Raw genomic sequence first — 20,250 nt, 5'->3', positions numbered from 1 at the left:
TTTGCGATTTCCAACAGATTTTAGTTAAACATCGCCGGCATAAACCAAGAACTCGCTATCAACAGCCACTAATTTCTGACTTTTTCTATTAAGCGCGACAAACCTCCTCAAATTTGATGCAGTGGTTGCCTGGAAAAGCGATTTCTCCTTTCCCATGTATTTAGAATGGATCCCCGAGCTAAATCTTACTCATAAAACAAAAATTTGAAGCGCAACTCCTAGGCGCCCGTTCGTGCGGCGAGCGTCGGCTACCCTCGCAACCGAGCACAGCGAAGGATGAAAGAGAGAACGCAACGCGCAGCGGGTATGAAAGGCGGCGCTAGCGAAGAGAGCGCGAGGAGGAAAGCGGAGGGGGAGGGTGCAGCGAACTACGAGGTGAGAAGCGGGGAAGGAGGGTATGGCGAAAGTGTGAGAAGAAAAGCGTAGTGCCGCGAAAGACGGGCTCTGCGGCGACGACGGCTACGAGATGGCGCCAGAGTAGCGCGCGTCGTCTGTATGGAAACAAAGCGCTGCATGAGCGGAGGTCTGTCTGCGGCGGAGGCTGTGAATCGCGCTCACGCGTCACTCACGCGCTGCCTCTCGCGATCTCCCGATTAGCAAGGCAGTCGCGCCACATTTCGCTCATTTTGCAATGTGTTGCACGAGACTGATTGCACGCGCCAGCCGATATACCGCGACATGAAAACACGTATAGAGCTGCGCTTAAATTTCGCATCAGGGAGTATCGTAATCGTGGGTGTTCTTTTTTAAATCTGCGTAGCCTCTCCTCAAAACTGTGTATGGACACCAACAACACTGATTACCCGATGCGATGAAAATCTAGGAGGCCGCGCATCAGCGAACCACTCTGATCACCGCGGCTTCGTTCGTTTGCACGAGCCGCGGCGCCGCTTTTCAACACGCGCTAGCTGGAAAGAAAGGAATTACCTTCTCACGCAAAGGAAAGTTCGCAGAAACGCATAAAATACAATTTTAGGCAATACAGTATTGCATACAAGCGAAATAACTCTTATACTGCTTGGATCTTTGGTTACGTGACCGGTACATAAATTGGTTGCACCGTTTCACCGTCTAGCGACGCCACATGTCATTCTTGAACTACTTTCAAACCCCGATTTAAAACATCGTCCTTTGTTTGTTCGACATAAGCTACCTGTTTCTGTCAATAACACACACTCTTCGCATTCCCCACACAATGAAAAGACATGTTTCGAGCTGTAGACAGTCCGTCTAACGTGCACTCAAAGCCAACCATCCCTCTCGCGCATGGCCATGTACGAGCCCATCATACAAAAAAAAAAAAAAAAAAAAAAAAACGAAAAAAAACCACCCGGAGAAGGCAATTCTTTTGTCTCGCGATTTTTATTGAGCCCACACCCACAGCGTCTCCTTGTATCTCCTGCTGACGAACCTTGGGTCCAGCTCGGGCATCGTGACTGGCACATCCGGGACGATGCTTGTGGTTCCGTAGCCTAGCGTCGCGATGGCTGGCACGTTGATATAGCGCATCCTATAGAAAAAGAAAAAAAATGTTGATTTTTATTTAAAAAATTAAATTACGAGGTTTTACGTGCCAAAACCACTATCTGATTATGAGGCACTTGGACCATTTGTAGTTCTTTTTCCAGGCTCTTGCATGCAGTGGTATACCGGGTTCAATAAAGCTTGTTGTTGGACGAGTCGGTTCATAATGCTTAAGAAAAAAATACTGCGCCAAAGACAGACACGCCCGAGAGGGCGTGTCTGTCTTTAGTCGATACCCTTTCGTGCCGTTCTGTCTATACCCTCTCGTGCCTTGTCTGCCTTTGGCGCAGTATCTTCTTCTTAAGTATTCTGAATGTTTCGCGTAACTACAGCCAAACACAGTGTGTCTCGATCCAGCTGTCAAAGGCTTTTGATCGTGTGTCACACCATGAACCCTGCCATAAGCTTCGTAATTGCTTCGGATCCGGTGAGATAACTGATTGGCCAAAGGATTACCCCGCTAACTGCTACCGGTTTGTCCAATTCGAAGGCGAGTCGTCCGATCCCATTGAGGTGGTGTTGGGAGTGCCCCAGGGTACAGTCCTGGAACAAGTCCTTTTTCTTCTTTATATCAATAAGTTAGCTAATGACATTAATGCTACAGTCCGTACGTTTGCAGATGAATGCGTAATTTATGGGAAAATTGATAATTGTAATGACTATGTTTCGCTTGCAAATGCTGTTGAGAAGGTTGAAGCGTGGTGCCGAATATGGCAGATGACCATAACTCTACCTCGAGAAGACTGTCTGCATGACAGTGTAGACAAAAAGAACCACTCATCTTTCCCTTCAAAATTCGGCTCAGACAAATACGCAGGGTTGAGGAGTAAAAGTACTTTGGTGTTATTATTTCATCTGACTGGAGAAAGGATAAGCATGTAATTCACATATAATACGTTCTGCCCTGGAATATGCTGTTATTTGCTAGTTCTCTCACATACAGCAGTGCAATATGAGACTGAAAAACGTTCAACGCAAAGCATTAATTTTCGTTTTCAGTAAGTATAGTCGTAACGATTCACCCACGGAACTTATAAACGAAGTCGGCGCATCAACAATTAGCATTGGAGCAATGTTCCTACGCCTTAAGTTTATCTTTCTTCAATTAAATAATGATTTACGTATTAATTCAATAAAGTATATTATACCTTCAAGCTCTAGAAACACAAGAACCAAACACAGCAAGCATCTTGCAGAAAATAGATTTCGTAGTGATCCTTTCTGATTTTCATTCCTTCCTATAGCGCTGCAAGGGAGTGCATGGAACTTACTTTCAGATGTTCTTGTTAACAGTGCTTATTTAAACTGTTTTGTTTCGGGTCTTGTGCATTCTATTTAGTATTCTACTAATCGCGACATTGACTGGCCATGTTTGTTAATTCTTTGCATGGTGATCGATTTACTATGTGCGAGTGGATGAGTGTATTCGCAATGCAATTTCAATATATGAAATCATCTTACTATTTAGACGCCTCGCATTATTCCTTATGATAGGTCCAAATCTATTTCTACCCACTTTTCCCTTTGCGATTTATTGTCGTACCTCTGCGTTACTGTGTCGCTATCTATTATGTGCATTTCATTTTTGTTTGTTTTATGTAATAGTAACCTGAATTTTCAGTTTTGTTCAACCTTGTGAACAGAAATTACGTATGTGACAACGAATAACGGCCAAATTCCTCCCACAGACTCCATAAAAGCTAGAGTAGTATGTTTATATAAATAAATAAATAAATAAATAAATAAATAAATAGGTGGTGCCGCAAAGTTAAGGCTCTTAAACGCTCTGTTAATGCAGTTCCGCGGAAGCCCGCAAAAGGTGAAATAAAATTCACGAGAGAAAAATTGCCATCCACGCGGTCGTAACGCGATGCTTTCAAAAGAAACCCATACGGGTTTCTCAGAAAGAAAAACTTCGTAGTTCAAGGAGCATTCGTCCTAGTCCAGGATCGCGGACCGACCAAGCGTGGATTTTTTTTTTCAACAAGAGAGAGAGAGAGAAGTTTAATGATACGAAATGCTGAGAGGTCGGCCTGAGGTATATTCCTCTAGCCAGCTACTCGGCATTGGGGGAAGGGGAAGAGGGAAAGAAAGAGGGAAGAGGTGCATGATGGGTGACGATGACGATAGAAGGAAGATGTAGAACATATCGCAAGCAATTTGGCATGCTCAAAGTCTGCAATCCAAGCCCGTAGTTTTTAAAAAGTTCAGTAATGCCTGAATGGCCTTGAAACTCGATTGAGCATCTGGCCAAGGGCCTAAAATAACGTCTTCCGACAACGGTGAGCTGTCGAGACGCGTAAGGTCGTTGTCCAACCTTTCACGCTCTTCCACGTACTTAGGGCAGTCACAAAGCACATGACCTATAGTCTCAGTCACATTGCACACCTCACAGTGTGGAGACTCGGTGCGTCGCATGAGGTGCACGTATCCGCGCGTAAACGCTACCCCCAGCCTTAGTCTGTGCAGAAGACTGGCACAGCTTCGTTGAATTTTCGGTGTTAGCCTAAAATTCATGGCAGGGTCCAATCTCTGGAGTCGTCTGTGGCGATTATCCGGATTGTCCCAGTGCTGTGCTGTCAATTTTCGGATGACACTGGAGAGGAGACAGTTGGCGTCCGCTCTTGAAAAAGGAATTGAAAGCAGTGACTCTCGTTCTTCGAGTGCTTTCTTCGCTTCGGCGTCGGCCAGTTCGTTGCCCTGTATACCACAGTGACTGGGAATCCACTGAACTGTTTTTTCAACAAATCGCACACTTGTCAGCCTTATACAACTGCTGATGAACACCAGTTTGAGGTTGATAAGTTACACCTATACTGTGGCATAGTGAGTTCTCTCAAATGCGGTCATTCCTGCTCGGATGGACAAAAGTACTTCTTGATCGGATGGACAAACGTACTTCCTGCTCGGATGAACAAACGTACTTCCTGCTCGGATGGACAAACTTACTGCCGAGCTACGCCTCTCCGGACGCCGCGCGCGAAGTTAAATTTGGCTCCGATTGCATCGTGCGTGGCGCGACAGTGGCGCCACCTGCGCACGTGAGACATCCGTGCTCGAGTAATGGCTTCTTTCTTCTGCGATAACAAAGTTAACATGCGTAGGCAGTATGGTCACAAAGATACAATCGACAATGCTGTACTGTGTTTTCGATACATTGGTTCCTGCAAGTGATTGACCTTTGAATCATCTTAAAGACGATTCACGTTAGAAAAAAAAAACTTGTCTAACAGTGCCAAGAATGATGCCATTCGCTATAATAATAATAATAATAATAATAATAATAATAATAATAATAATAATAATAATAATAATAATAATAATAATAATAATAATAATAATAACAACAACGAAGGTGACTGAATCGATATGTCAGATATCTTCGGACCCCTATATCACGTGAACGATATATAGCACGGTTAGTCACTATTGGCACGGCTTAATATCTGTATTGTCAATTCATTAGTTGTAGCACGCGTTTACCTCTTTCCAATTACTCGATCGATGAACGAGCGGTACGAAGGCCGCACAAGGTGTGGCTGGAGTACGCCCTGAAAAAGAAAAGGAAACAAATGGCAGGCATTGCACTGCAAGACGCTGTACTCAATACGTGAGCAGGAAGAATATGAACTCTCGCTTACGGAAACCGGGGCTGTATTTCTTAACGATCCTTTGTTTTTTCTTCATTCTACACGTTCGGGAATTTTGAACGTTGCCCCTTCAGTTCTCTGTTGAACTTCACCACAGTGCACCAACGTTACTCGATGGGCACCAATTTTGAAAAACGAAAAAGAAAGAAAGAAAGAAAGAAAGAAAGAAAGAAAGGAAGAAAGGAAAGCGAATTATATTTCAGAATTCTGCACGGATTTGATCAACTTTCAGTTAGCAAGGTCGAGACCTAACGTCTTTGCCGCGTTACAGCAGTGTTTTGGTTAGGATCAAAACACCGCAATGTGAAGCAGGAAAATTTCAAAGTGCCGTAAATACGCATGCTATCTGAAGGGCGTACCCTCTCGACGTTCCAAACTGAAAGTGGTTGAAATTCTGCCGCCGGCGTGTTGAAATATCATTGTAAAAGATGCTGCCCATTGAGTTACGCTGGTGAATTGCGTTGAAGTTCGACAGAATGCCGCAGGGGCAATGTCCAATATTTCTGGGTATGTTTACCCTAAAGGCCCCTGGGGTCATTACATGAGGAAGGGGGAGGGGGGATAAATAAAAAAAAGTAAAATATCAAAACAGCAATGACGCAACATTGTAAAGCAAAATATGAGATACACAAACTAATATTATCCATACAAATAATACACATAAGTAAATGCCGCGACGTAAATACATGGAAAGAAATGCAAATGACCATGTATGAGTTCAGTGCAAACCATCAAACGGCACACATCCTTCTTCAGGTGTGGTTAGTTTAATTATTATTGACAAATAATTCTCAGCATGTGCATAAATGCATCATGGCCATTAATAGAGGCAACAAATTTGCGAAAAGAATTCCCCTTTTAAATGGCTGGGTTAAGAAAAGTGCATTATATCCGCACTCGCGAGCGGGGCCTGAACGTTGCAGTTGTGATCAATGCTTGGAGATATAACGTGCGATGGTTTAATTAATGATGTTATATACAAACCTCGTTATAACAAATCTGTATAACTAAATAATGGACATAAAAAGTTAGCGAAATTCCCCTTGAGATTCCCATAGAGATTGATATTGCAGTAGATGCAATAATGGATATAACGGTGTAATGAATATAACGAAGAAACTTTGGCTCCCCCTTAAAGTTCGTTATAACGAGGCTTTGCTGTAGTTGGTTGCATTATGGTAGATATTGTGAAAAAAGTATCAGGCTGGGAATTTTTTTTTCTAATTTACAGTGAGGGCAGATCGATGCACTGTTCTTAATAGTTACTTCTCATGACATCCCCATTCTTCTTGCGCTTAGTCATTGGATCCGACGCCACTGCGTTGTTGTTACCGCTCATTGGGCATGACAGATGATAAGAAAAGGAAGAGCGCAAAAATCATACGGATTGTTACAAGAGAGAGAAACTAGCTCTTTAAAGACCCTTGGACCGGTTTGGCGCTGTCGGAGCGCAGCTGAATCCATTCAAGTCCGGATGGTGAGCCCATTTGTCAGGATCTAAGAGCTGGCCTTTGCTCCTAGCCCACATCAAATACATCAATATAATGTGCAGGGAATGCCGCAGCACCCCTGTCTTAGGACGTATCGCATCATAGCCAAGTGCTGCGCACTGCGATACGCACTGATCCACAGCCCCAATGCAGTATAAATATCCTTCGTGCCTCTGGGTGGGAAGCAGATTGGTGACAATGGCCGAAGATGGCGGCCAGCTGTTATGTTTGCGAGCGACATCATTTGTTTCATTATGAAAGCTTTAACGAATACTTCATTTTTGTGTTGATGCAGCCTTGATATCCGCCTGGCGTGAATAGGAGGGCGGGTAGCAGCAAGGACCGAGTCCTGCCTTGAAATGAACGTGCACCCTGTGTGTTCACCCATTCGTGGCTCAATCCTCCGGAACGACTAATGCATTTATGTCACACTTCTCTGTGTTTACACCTGTTAATCACCCAGTTTTTCGTCGACAAGCTTGCATCTTAATCCGCCTTGCTCTAATTTGCACCAACCTCAATGCCCACTTTAATGCACCTTAATCCACCTTGCTCTAATTTGTACCAGCATCAATCTACTTTAATTTACCTTAATCCGCCTTGCTCTAATTTGTACCAACCTCGATCCACTTTAATTCACTTTAATCCATCTTGCTCTAATTTGTACCAACCTCAATCCACCTTAATCCACCTTGCTCTAATTTCTACCAACCTCAATCCACCTTAATCCACCTTGGTCTAATTTGTACCAACCTCTATCTACTTTATTCCACCTTAATCCACCTTGCTTTAATTTGTACCAACCTCTATCTACTTTATTCCACCTTAATCCACCTTGCTTTAATTTGTACCAACCTCAATCTACTTTATTCCACCTTAATCCACCCTGCTCTAATTTGTGGCAACATCAATCCACTTTAATCCACCTTAATCCACCTTGCTCTAATTTGTACCAACATCAATACATTTTAAATCCCCTTGCTCTAATTCGTACCAACATCAGTTCACTTCACTTTAATCCACCTTGCTCTAATTTGTACCGACTTTAATCCGCCTTAATGCACACTGATGATGATTTTCGGTAGCGCTCGTTTAGGACAACGTCGGCTTTTCTGCCTCATGGGGACACATAACGCTTTCGCATTAAAGAAGCGACACTCCTGGACGCGTACGTACCACCGTTAGGAGAACGCCGCAGCAGATGGCGAAGAGGGCGGACTGGGTGCCTTCGGAACCGGACGGCAGGACGCCAGCCTCCTCGCCGCGACTGTAGCAGAGCTGCACCAATCACGAAGAACAGGACGACAACGCTTCACGATATGGGGGCGAAATGCGAAAACACCCGTGTGCTTAGATTTATGTGCACGTTAAAGAACCCCAGGTGGTCAAAATTTACGGAGTCCTCCACTACGACGTGCCTCATAATCAGAAAGTGGTTTTGGCACGTTAAACCCCATAATTTAATAATTTTTTTTAATAATAACGTTTCACGATGACTCCGCAGTGGTCAGACGGTGTGGAGCGAAGGTCAAGCGACGTGAATGCAATGAAGCCGATCAGTGCACGCCGCACAGATTACAACGGGTGCTTCAATGGGAACATCAAAGGGGCCAATCAGGAGGAATACTAAGAGGAGGCTTTAAGAGCAAGCTTTAGCTCAGGGGCACCTACCTAAGTAAAGGGGAATGGAGAAATACATACATACATACATACATACATACATACATACATACATACATACATACATACATACTGTGGGGATGCGCGACTCTCGCGCGTCCCCTGATGTTTTCCCGCATAGCGCATCCCCTGATATGCTGTTTTCCCGCACGGCTCGCGTGGCCTGGCGCTCGGAGTGGTACAAGCGCGGTGCGAGAGATGGCGCGACCGTCGCACCGCGGCGGGGTTACTCGGGCGCCGAGGGACAAGGGGCTGGCTCTTTCCCGGCGGGTCGGCGAACAGCGCCGGACGTACCGCGCGCGCGCGCCAATCCATGGTTCTGCGAGACCGTCTCGCGTGGCCGCCTTGGACACCGTTGGCGTGACTGTACACGCGAACGACCAGGCGTTGGGATCTAGCATGGGGCGAACATATTCGCTCGCTTTGCGGTCGTGGTGAGTCGGACTTCTAGATTTGTCGCGCGCCCATCGGCATGTTTTGGGGATAGCAACTCGGCTGGCTAGCAGGCATTGATCTATGAAAGGTGCAATAAATGCCCTTGTGACTGTTTGCACTACTGTGTTGTCGTTCCTTTGTCCCAAGAGTACGGAGGAAGAAACACGTATCTCCCACATCTGGCTGCCCAACGTGGACCTCTTGGGGCATCGGACGATAATTTTAAGTGTTGCTTCGTTCAAGACCTTTGTTTGAACCGAAGCGTAGGCCTAGCGTGGATTTTGATCGCTAGCGTCGGCGGCGTGCTTTCTTGAGCGAGGCGACGGTGGCTGTAGTGTGTTTGAACTTATCAGCATGCTAAGCCTTTTCGCAAGTGTTTTTTTTTAATGACATTCGTCGGTACGAGAGCCACGTGGTCTGCATCCTGGGAGAGCGAGGCTGAGTGCCCGCGGAGCAGTGGCAAGTCTGAAGCGAGTGAGTACGGAAGCCTCGTGGGTGGTCCGAATTTCTTATGTAAATAGCTTCTTCTATCTCTTTGACTCGGATGAAGTCGCGGCTCTGGGAGCCGGGTGGCCGCGGGCCACGGGTGCCACGACGGGCTGACTGGTATTGCGGCCTGGCACCGGGCGCTCCGACACCGTCTGGGACGGTGGGCGCCGTCAACTCGGATGCTGTGTGCACCGAGCGGAGTAGGACCACCTCACAGAGCTAACGTCTCCTCGCGGCTGCCTGTTTTGCGCTCATTTTGAGTGTTGTTTTTGGATGCCGGTTGTTGTCAGAGTAGCGACGCTTTAGGCCTAAGGCTTTACGAAGCTGCCTGTCGCACGTGGAGGGACACAACCTGGTGGACCGTGGCGTTGAGGCGTTGCAATTTGCTTCCCTCATTCTATTTAGCCTCGCACGAATTGAAATTACTCGTTCGGCTCAAGGAAGCGAGCTTCGTTCACGTGAACTTAGCATCTGAGTAGCTGCCCGATCTTTTGCTAGCCGAGTTGAACATCGTACCACGTGGGCGATGCGCATGCAGAATTCCTCTCCCTTGCACTACTGTAGTGTTTGCCGAGTGTGTTGAGTTTACGCAGCGTGATTGGAGTCACCCCTGGCTTGCTGTCACCTGCACATGGTCTGCGCTGCTGCCCGGAGTACGATCGAGTCACCCCGGGCGATGGTGATGCTGTGGCCAGTTCGGCGCAGCGACTTCGGCGGCCTCCTGCATCCAGCTCACAACCCTCGGCGGCGGACAAAGGAGCCAGCGGTCACCAACAGCTACGGCGGCTCTTGCCAGCAGGGCGCGTCGGCGCGAGCGACGCTTGCTCGTACCGACTACTGCGTCGTCGTCTCCGGAGTCCTGGCCTGGAATGATGCCGTCGAGTCTGCAAAGCTGCTGCTGTGACCGGCGGACGCCAGCGGTGTACCCCAAGGACAGTCGGCTCGCATGTTACGGACAGCGTGTGGACATTTCCCCGGCGCGGCCACTATTGCATGTACCACCTTGTTCGCGAAGCACGTGTTGATGTTAGACCGTGTCACATGTTTCGCCGGAATAAGAAGTGATTTAAGGTTGGGGGTGTTGGAATCGCACCGCTGGCACGAGTTGATGGGGTCTCGGTGCTGACGCCCGTTATTGCCAATGGGTCGCAAGCCCCAAGGGTAGCGTTGGCCTGGCGGCCTGGGGCACTGGAAGCATCCGAAGGTCCCGGCAAAGCATGAGAAGACTGGTAACAGAACAACTTGTTTATTCTAACATAGCAAAAGAGCGGCCGGTCAGGTCGACCGAAGTGGAGAGACGGGAGAGCACGTAACTCAACAGTACAAATCGGAGCCTCTCTCTCCTGGCGTCCGGGGGCAGCTGCTCTTATACTCTCGGCGTCGCGGTCCAAAAGGGAAGGTCACGGGATGAAGGTCACGGGATGAAGGTCACGGGACGGCGGAGCATGAGCCCACGACGGCGCGCACGGCCGAGCCGAGAGACCTGCTGAACCGAGTGTAGTGACGCATCGCCAACCTTCACTTGGGGAGCTCCGCTCCCCGGCTGCCGCGCTTTGACAAGCGTGGGCACACACACACACACACGCACACACGAAGACACGTGGCACTGAAACACGCCTGGACACGCTTGGCGGGTAGGCGTTGCGGCGGCGTTGAACGGGCCAAAATGTCCGCCGCTTTGAACAAAGCCCCGGCGTCCGTTGCATCCGCGCCGGCATTACCGCGCGTTGTAGGCGAAACGTAACAGACCGCCCCGCCGGGGGAAGGAGATCCCGATGGTCAGGGGACTGCATCCGCTGTCCGGAGGGATGTCGCTCGATGATGCTCATAACCGAAGTTGGGCGTCCTTTGGCGTTTCTTGAGCGCAGCGCTCAGAGAAGGCCTTGTTCTCACGTTCAGGTCCACACAGGACACTGCAAAGTGACTTCGGGAGAGTTGACATTTTTGTTCTCGTTTCCGGCAAGCGTTAGAACCACGCCTGAAAGTCAACCGCTCAGTCAGCAAGCACGGCACAACCCTCACTAAGCCCTGCCAGGCTCTTTCCCCTTTTATACTGCTGCCTAGTTCCTTACAGTAGTTTAGCAGCACTCAGAACGCGTCCACAAATCGGAAAAATTGCACTAAAAAGCACATCATCACTTTGAAACACTACACAAAAGCAATAAGTTAAAAAAAATCCTGCCTCAGGAAGAAAAACATCAGTAACAAGCAATTTTGAGGCTGATTCCCACGTTAGGGGCTTCGACTTAAGCCATCGGCGTTACCGTTGAGACTCCCCTTTTTGTAACGCACCTCAAAGGAATATTGTTGCAAAGCGAGGCTCCAGCGCAGGAGGCGGCCATTTTTGGGAGAGATGGTCTGCAGCCATTGGAGAGGGCAGTGATCCGTTTCAATGATAAACCTCGAGCCGGCTAGGTAACATGACAATTTCTGAACGGCCCACACGATACACGCACACTCTTTCTCGGTGGCGCTATACGCCTGCTCACGACTGGTCAGCTTACGACTAGCATACAGGACGGGGTGTTCTACTTCTCCATTTTCCCGTTGGCACAGTACAACGCCCATGCCTCGCTCACTAGCATCACACTGAACAACGAACCCTTTTGTGTAGTCGGGCGATCGTAGCACAGGCTGGCTTGTTAGGGCGCTCTTTAGGGCGCTAAAAGCTCTTTCCTTCGTCTCATCCCAGACGACTGTTTGCGGCTCTGTCTTTCTTAGAGCATCCGTCAAGGGAGCCGCGATATCAGAGTACCTGGGGATGTACCTCTGATAGTAGCCGGCGACACCTAAGAACGACCGAATATCGGTCTTCGTGCGCGGTTGCGGGAAGTCTCGCACAGCGGCCACCTTTATTTCAGAGGGGCGGCGACGACCCCGACCAATCACGTGTCCGAGGTAGACAACCTCGGCCTGTGCTAACTGGCACTTGGGAGCCTTGACTGTCAAGCCCGCATCGCGCAGGCGGGTTAGCACTGCCCGCAAGTGCGCCATATGTTCAGGCCAGGATGCGGAGAATATCGCTACGTCGTCTAGATACGGTAAAGCGAATTCTTGCTGTCCCCGCAACACTTTATCCATGAGGCTTGAAAAGCAGTATGGCGCGTTCTTCAAACCAAAACTCAAAACTTTAGGACGGAATGTCCCCATTGGTGAAATGAACGCCGCATACCTACTAGCCTCTTCTGTAAGTGGAACCTGCCAATAACCCCTGACAAGATCTAGGGTGGAAATAAACTGAGCGCTACTCACTCTCTCAAGGCGCTCCTCGATGTTAGGGATCGGATAAATTTGATCCTTAGTGATGGAATTAAGCCTGCGGTAGTCGACGCAAGGACGAGGTTCCTTGCCCGGTACCTCAACTAAAATCAAAGGGGAGGTATAATCACTCTCACCCGCCTCAATAACACCGAGCTGTAGCATTTTCTTTACCTCAGCCTCCATAATATCGCTCTGGCGGGGTGACACCCGGTACGCCTTGGATCGTACTGGCTCTGGGGAGGTAAGTTCTATGTCATGAGTAAGGACAGAAGTCCTACCAGGCCTCTCAGAGAACAGACCTTGAAACTCTTGTAAGAGCTGGTGTAGTTCGGTTTTCTGCTCAGGCAACAGCGATGCTTTACTTATTAAGTCACTAATGACTTGATCGGTGTCTTTCCTGTTCGTCACTGAGCCTAGTCCCGGAAGCTCGACCGGAAGCTCTTCTAACTTTCCCGCATCGGGAATTTCCTCTCCAGTATCTGGTGCCTTTAACGCTACAGGCTCAATTTTATCCCGTTCGGGCGTGCCCTGAATACCAGCTTGCTGCGCCTCTGACCCTTTTTCATCGTTCAACAACGTCGGCCCCGCAACTACCGCCTTTGCAGCGAGCTCCCGAACCTTCGATCTGGTTAAGGTCTGAACGCTAGCCTCACCAAACAAAAGCCCCTTCTCGCGCAGGAGGTGATCGGACCTGTTCGAAAATAGGTACGGGTACTGGGGGGGCAGCATAGATGACACTGCGGCCTCCGTCTCAAGTGCTCCGAAAGGTCCTTCAATAAGCACTTTTGCTACCGGCAGACACACGCTATGAGCTTCCACTGCTTGCTTAATCCATGCGCACTCGCCCGTGAACATATCGGGTTCTACGTAAGAGGGGTGAACGACATCCATCGTAGCTGCGGAATCGCGAAGCACTCGGCACTCTTTCCCGTTCACGAGGAGGTCTCGCATGTAAGGCTCGAGAAGCTTCATGTTCTCGTCAGTGCTGCATATAGACAAAAACACGACTTGTGTTTTTGTTTCTGGACACTGCGCCGAAAAGTGACCCGGCTTCTGGCACGTATAACAAACGCGCGCTTGCCTCGTCTCGAACCGCTTTCTGCGTTCGGCTTCGGTTGCCGCCGTCTCCTTACGTTCGGTCGGACTGCTTTCACTTGCATCCGAACTACGTGTGTCCCCCTTTGCTCTCATGGGCGTGAACTTTGGCCTCTCAAACTTGGAGCCAAATTCACCCTTTTGACCGTCCTTAGCTCCACGAGCCCGACGCGTCACAAACTCCTCGGCTAACTCAGCGGCTCTAGCCACCGTACTAACGTCTGGCCTATCCAAGACCCAGTACCGCACGTTCTCAGGTAACCGACTATAAAACTGTTCTAGCCCGAAACACTGCAGAACTTTCTCGTGGTCACCAAACGCTTTCTCTTCTTTGAGCCACTCCTGCATGTTTGACATAAGCCTGTACGCAAACTCTGTATATGACTCACTTCTGCCTTTCTCATTTTCCCGAAACTTCCGACGGAACGCCTCCGCTGACAGCCGGTACTTTTTTAGCAGACTCGATTTCACTTTGTCGAAATCCTCTGCCTCCTCTCTCTCCAAGCGAGCGACTACGTCGGCCGCCTCGCCGGGTAGCAAAGTGAGCAAGCGCTGTGGCCACGTTTCCCGAGAGAACCCCTGCTTCTCGCACGTTCGCTCAAAGTTAACCAGGAACAAACCAATGTCCTCTCCAAGCTTAAACGGCCGCATCAGGTCAGTCATTTTGAACAATACTCGTTCTCCTGCACCGTGTGCCTGACTTCCATTACGAGCGCGTTCCATCTCTAACTCGAGACGCTTCATTTCCAAAGCGTGTTGACGGTCGCGCTCTTCTTTTTCTTTCTCTTTTTGCTCTTTAAGTTCGCGCTCCTGTCTTTTTGCCGTCTCCCTCTCCTCAATGGTCTCAAGGCATTCCGACAGCTCGTCATCCTCAGCTTCTAACTCAAGAATAGCCCTTTGCAGTTCTGGTTTTCTGAGTTTGTCTGAGACATCCAGACCCAACTCTCTTGCAAGCTCCAGCAATTTCGGTTTGCGCAACGACTTCAAATCCATGGCTGCTCTGAATGCTGCTTTCTCTACTGCCTACTATTGTCTTGCCGCAAACTAACCCGGCAGCAACGACAACCACAATTTACCAGCTCTGTTTCTGACACTAACAAAAGCCTGGCAAAACTCAGAAAAAGAAAGTCCCGCACTCACCAAACCTCGCAGCCAAGAATTCAGCGCAGTCGTTCCGCTGCAGGCAACCAGTCATCACACAGGGCTCGTTGCGCTGCTCCCGGATGGTCGTTGTGCTGCTCAGCATACAGTCAACCGCATCTCTTCGCTGCTGGCCTCCGTTGTCGCGATCTCACCGCTGGCAACCAGATGTTGGAATCGCACCGCTGGCACGAGTTGATGGGGTCTCGGTGCTGACGCCCGTTATTGCCAATGGGTCGCAAGCCCCAAGGGTAGCGTTGGCCTGGCGGCCTGGGGCACTGGAAGCATCCGAAGGTCCCGGCAAAGCATGAGAAGACTGGTAACAGAACAACTTGTTTATTCTAACATAGCAAAAGAGCGGCCGGTCAGGTCGACCGAAGTGGAGAGACGGGAGAGCACGTAACTCAACAGTACAAATCGGAGCCTCTCTCTCCTGGCGTCCGGGGGCAGCTGCTCTTATACTCTCGGCGTCGCGGTCCAAAAGGGAAGGTCACGGGATGAAGGTCACGGGATGAAGGTCACGGGACGGCGGAGCATGAGCCCACGACGGCGCGCACGGCCGAGCCGAGAGACCTGCTGAACCGAGTGTAGTGACGCATCGCCAACCTTCACTTGGGGAGCTCCGCTCCCCGGCTGCCGCGCTTTGACAAGCGTGGGCACACACACACACACACGCACACACGAAGACACGTGGCACTGAAACACGCCTGGACACGCTTGGCGGGTAGGCGTTGCGGCGGCGTTGAACGGGCCAAAATGTCCGCCGCTTTGAACAAAGCCCCGGCGTCCGTTGCATCCGCGCCGGCATTACCGCGCGTTGTAGGCGAAACGTAACAGGGGGATGTGGGGATGCGCGACTCTCGCGCGTCCCCTGATGTTTTCCCGCATAGCGCATCCCCTGATATGCTGTTTTCCCGCACGGCTCGCGTGGCCTGGCGCTCGGAGTGGTACAAGCGCGGTGCGAGAGATGGCGCGACCGTCGCACCGCGGCGGGGTTACTCGGGCGCCGAGGGACAAGGGGCTGGCTCTTTCCCGGCGGGTCGGCGAACAGCGCCGGACGTACCGCGAGCGCGCGCCAATCCATGGTTCTGCGAGACCGTCTCGCGTGGCCGCCTTGGACACCGTTGGCGTGACTGTACACGCGAACGACCAGGCGTTGGGATCTAGCATGGGGCGAACATATTCGCTCGCTTTGCGGTCGTGGTGAGTCGGACTTCTAGATTTGTCGCGCGCCCATCGGCATGTTTTGGGGATAGCAACTCGGCTGGCTAGCAGGCATTGATCTATGAAAGGTGCAATAAATGCCCTTGTGACTGTTTGCACTACTGTGTTGTCGTTCCTTTGTCCCAAGAGTACGGAGGAAGAAACACGTATCTCTCACAATACATACATGCATGCATGCATACATACATACACGCATACATACATGCATACATGCATGCATACATACATACATACATACATACATACATACATACATACATGCATACATACATACATACATACGGATACTCAATCTTTTAAGCTCTCCCATCCTCTCTCTATGTCTAACAAGGAAACGGCTTCACACATTTCACACACATACACTTTTTCCCCACTTTGACACTCCTAATACTAACACATTAACAAAGCATCCCTTCATTTGCGACTTGCACGTACGCTCCCTATCGGCAACAAACTCGCCCTGCAACTCGGCGCTACTAATCGTGTCTCGAGACGAAAGTCTTCCTCCGGCTTGAGTGACGCCCAAATCTTCGGTCTAACGACTTCGTACTCGTATCCGACCCGGGTGTCAGCTATATGCGAATCTGCGGCCGATAAATAATGTATTTGCACGACTGTGTTCTTGAAGTGCCAGTTGCTAGTGTTCACCAAACACAGCAATTTACGGTTCTATTTGTTCAACCTGATTTGCTTATGTTGTGGGTCCCATTGCATGCACGGTACGGCCCAAATACAGAAAAAAAAGTATTTCGAAATTCGTGACGTTACACTGACGCCATTGGCACTGAGGTATCGGCGAAAGAAAAAGGGTTAAAAGACTTTGATTTAATTCTTTTTTTTTTCAATTGATCAACCTGTTAGCTCGAAATTAACCAAAATAAAGTGTACAGAACACACCAGTGTACACTTCGTGTACACTGGTCTGTTTTTAAACCAGCGTTTATCAGGGAAGTTCATATATACGAAGTCACATTTACAAAAACGGGTTATATTTCATGCGTTTAGAAATAGCGTATTTCAGCAAAAGACGATACGTGCATTTTGAGCACAATGCCCCCAGGACGATAACACTTACAAAGTACTGAGAATTACACGGTACCTTTTCACAGAAACACCCGAGTCCACATGGGCTCACTAACAAATTGCCACCAAGACCAACAGAAACACACCGTTACGCATAAAGAAAGTGCCACATTGTATACGATGATGTTCAGAGTATGCAAGTACATGATTGTTATGTACAATTATTATGGGATCGCGTAACAGAAGAACTTTGCGTAATTAGGTAGTGATGCCATGAGATGTGCGCATACACGAAATTTTCCGTGCATACGAGAGCACTCACACACTGAAATCACGGACACGTGCATACTATGGCACTACATTCAACTAATATGTTTGATGTCCTGCCTACAGAAACCTGGCTGGTCGAAAATCGAGCCATTCGCGTCCATCAGCCACCGACAGGAAGCCGCATCACCACTGTCGAAGGAACTCCTCTTCCCAAAGAAAGAACAACTTCTCCGACGGAAACGTGAGTATGTGTATATATATATATATATATATATATATATATATATATATATATATATATATATATATATATATCCTCTCAAGAAGTGGAAACAGAGCGTGGCGACGATGTCCCGCGGCAACTGCCTCGCACCGGTCGCGTCACAAACAAAATGACCCCCGCAGCAATTAAAAGTCGCGCGAAGTGAGCAGCGACCAGATGTAATAAAGCGGTTAACTCCAAGGCCACGGTAACCAGCATGCACGGCCCTCCAAAATACCCTAGCAACGACGCACTGCAGCATTAAATGCTGGTTCGATTCTTGAAGGGGGAAAGTGGGACACAGCGAAGATGGGACTTGTTGGGAGCACCTGCCACCTGAGACGCCACATGAAGTCGCGTAGGTGGTCAGGCAGAAATGACGCCGCTATCGCACCCCACGACACATTATTGGAGCGTGCGCGGCGCGCTGGGGGAACTAGGGGAAGCACTGCGGCTGACACTGTATCCACAACAAGGTTTTCGAGAACGTCTACATCAGGACATACCTGTTGTACGTGGCGATAAAATGCCACGGCCGTATAGAGTAAAATACAGGTACTTTTAACACTTGTGGTCCACAATTTAAGTGTACGCCCGGTAGCATGTACCGAATTTCTTTGCTGTTGAGAGCTCGGTTTAGCGGAGAAAAGTAATACACGTTTTCGCAGATTGAGAACGGAGAGTCGACTGGCTTTAATCCATAGTAAAACAGGTTTGCGTTTAGAAACAGATTATTTCAACAAGAGACGACAGGCTTACCGTGTTTAGAAAAAGTTTATTTCAACAAGAGACGATACGAACACTGAGGCACAATCACGGCACAATTTCACCAGGCGGTGGCGGTGAAAAACTTTTAGTGGTCGCACAAAAAGTACAAGGAGGTATGTTCGGTACAACCCTGAAGGGGCTGCCCCTAACAAACACTGGGTGGAGACCCTAGTACGGAACCCCAGTGGCCGTAGCCGCCTCCTGAGCGCGCTCAACTGGGGCCTTTTGGGCCCGTAGGTCTGAACAGCCAAGCAGGGCAGCCTCTCAGTCCACCCGGGTAGGGTTGGGTAAAGGGGGAGGGGGGGATCAGGGTTAGGGTGGGCAAGCCCACACCATGTGGTAGAGGTCCGAGGCCTTCTTCGCACAGTGCGGGTGAGCTCCGGATCGAAATGTTCGAGAGCCGCCGGGCACAGCACATATGGTGCTGGTAAAGAGGCGGAGCAGGAGGGGCTCCTCCTCCTCCTTTTTTTTTTTTTTTTTGGAGGCCTCTACACGCAGGCGGAGGTAGAGTTCGTGGCCGGATTGATAATGGGCTGTAATTTCTGTAAACGAGTAGATTGGGCTTGGGGTGGAGTCCTGATCGGCGGCGTCAGAGAAGACAAGGAGCCCGGTGAGAAAGCGCGCGAGCGGCAGCGTCCGCTGCCTCGTTTCCCTCCAATCCCACGTGAGCAGGAGCCCAAACGACGTATCGGGGGGTGGGGTTCCCCGGTTTGGCAGCTAGAGTAAAGGATACGATAGGGCCAGGAATGGAATCTGACCCTGTTCGTATTTCCGACAGGCCAGTCTGCAACGATATTTTGAGAGCGAGAATAGGATGCCGACGACGCGATGGCAACTTCCTCCGCATATGGTAAGTCCCTACAGCGCGAAAGCTAAGGCCGTTAACTGTTTTTCCCTCGTGGACCACTGCGGCCGTAAGCCGTCCCCCACGGTGTGGTCCGGAGGCGTCCACGTAGAAAACGCCGCGGGTTTGGAGTCATAAATGGCGTGCCAGGGCCTCCGCGCGAGCCAGGCGTCTGCCATCACGGTAGCGCCGCCTCCGTGCGTGTCACGTTCTGGGGAAGCGGGGGCACGTGCACGGCATAGCGCCATTCTTGTATATACGTACGCGTATACGTACGCGCTCTTCGATCTGTCTGAGAGGTTGGAGGTGTAGTCGGGCCAGGAGGCGGCGACCCGACAGTGTCTGAGAAAGACGTGTGATTTGGTTGGCAAGATGCTTCCTTGAGCTCCCGATACGTATTCACCAGGACTTAACCGCACAGGAGCAGGTCTAAGGAAGGCAAGTCAGTGACATCGGGCGCCTTTTCTCAGCCTGGCCTTCTCTGGCCCTCGTTCTTTCGCTGGCTTTTGCATTTCTTCGTGCGGTTTCCGTACTTCGCCGTTGAATCGGACGCTGACGCGTCTCTTGCATCGCCTTGACGACCACTAGGAGCGACGGTTTATTAAAAGAAAACATAAATATACCCGAAGGAAAAAAAAATGACAACAGACAATGAAACGAAGTGGGGTGCCCTTTGTAAGATGAGGCACCCGATTTTATATCTTTACTCGGCTCGCAGAGTACCGCATTTCACAAGATTAACTTTCACGCGTTTTTCTTTTCTTTTCAGCGCTATATTTACAAATGGAACCGGTAGCCGAACGACTTCATTACGTCTAATGACATTTTCGTTGACAGTCTTATGCAGTGCGTGCGCGGCTCGAAACTGAAATGATTTAGTTTTAGTCTTTGATCAATCTTCTTTTCTTTTTATATTATATTGTATATTATATTTTATTGTATTATATTATATTATACTATATTATATATTTATATTTATATGTTTATGCATATTTTGTACTCCGCCATTAGAAGTTGTGACTTGCCCATTTTCCTTACTATATTGCCTGCTCATTGAAATTTGCGCTTGATGCAACATACGATTTGTAATTTTGA

The 20,250-nt window shown here is 49.2% G+C and overlaps 1 protein-coding gene across 2 annotated transcripts in view; it reads right to left on the bottom strand.

Moving 5' to 3' along the window:
* Nucleotides 1–838: 838 nt before the first annotated feature.
* Nucleotides 839–20,250, bottom strand: part of LOC126533662 (transmembrane protein 135-like) — a 63,019-nt gene continuing 43,607 nt past the window's right edge. The window contains exons 13-15 of one of the 2 annotated variants that reach the window (XM_072289360.1): nucleotides 7,841–7,942; nucleotides 5,008–5,075; nucleotides 839–1,510 (exon numbers count right to left, since the gene is read on the bottom strand). In XM_072289360.1, the coding sequence (XP_072145461.1) occupies nucleotides 1,286–1,510; nucleotides 5,008–5,075; nucleotides 7,841–7,942 (395 nt within the window). In that variant the 3' untranslated portion in view covers nucleotides 839–1,285. The remainder of the gene's footprint in view (nucleotides 1,511–5,007; nucleotides 5,076–7,840; nucleotides 7,943–20,250) is intronic. The other variant, XM_050180847.3, reaches the window with a different exon arrangement.

The sequence above is a fragment of the Dermacentor andersoni genome, chromosome 7, assembly GCF_023375885.2.
Source record: "Dermacentor andersoni chromosome 7, qqDerAnde1_hic_scaffold, whole genome shotgun sequence".
NCBI classification, from domain to species: domain Eukaryota; kingdom Metazoa; phylum Arthropoda; class Arachnida; order Ixodida; family Ixodidae; genus Dermacentor; species Dermacentor andersoni.
Note: the sequence above shows the minus strand (reverse complement) of the source record. Positions and strands in the feature narration are given on the sequence as shown.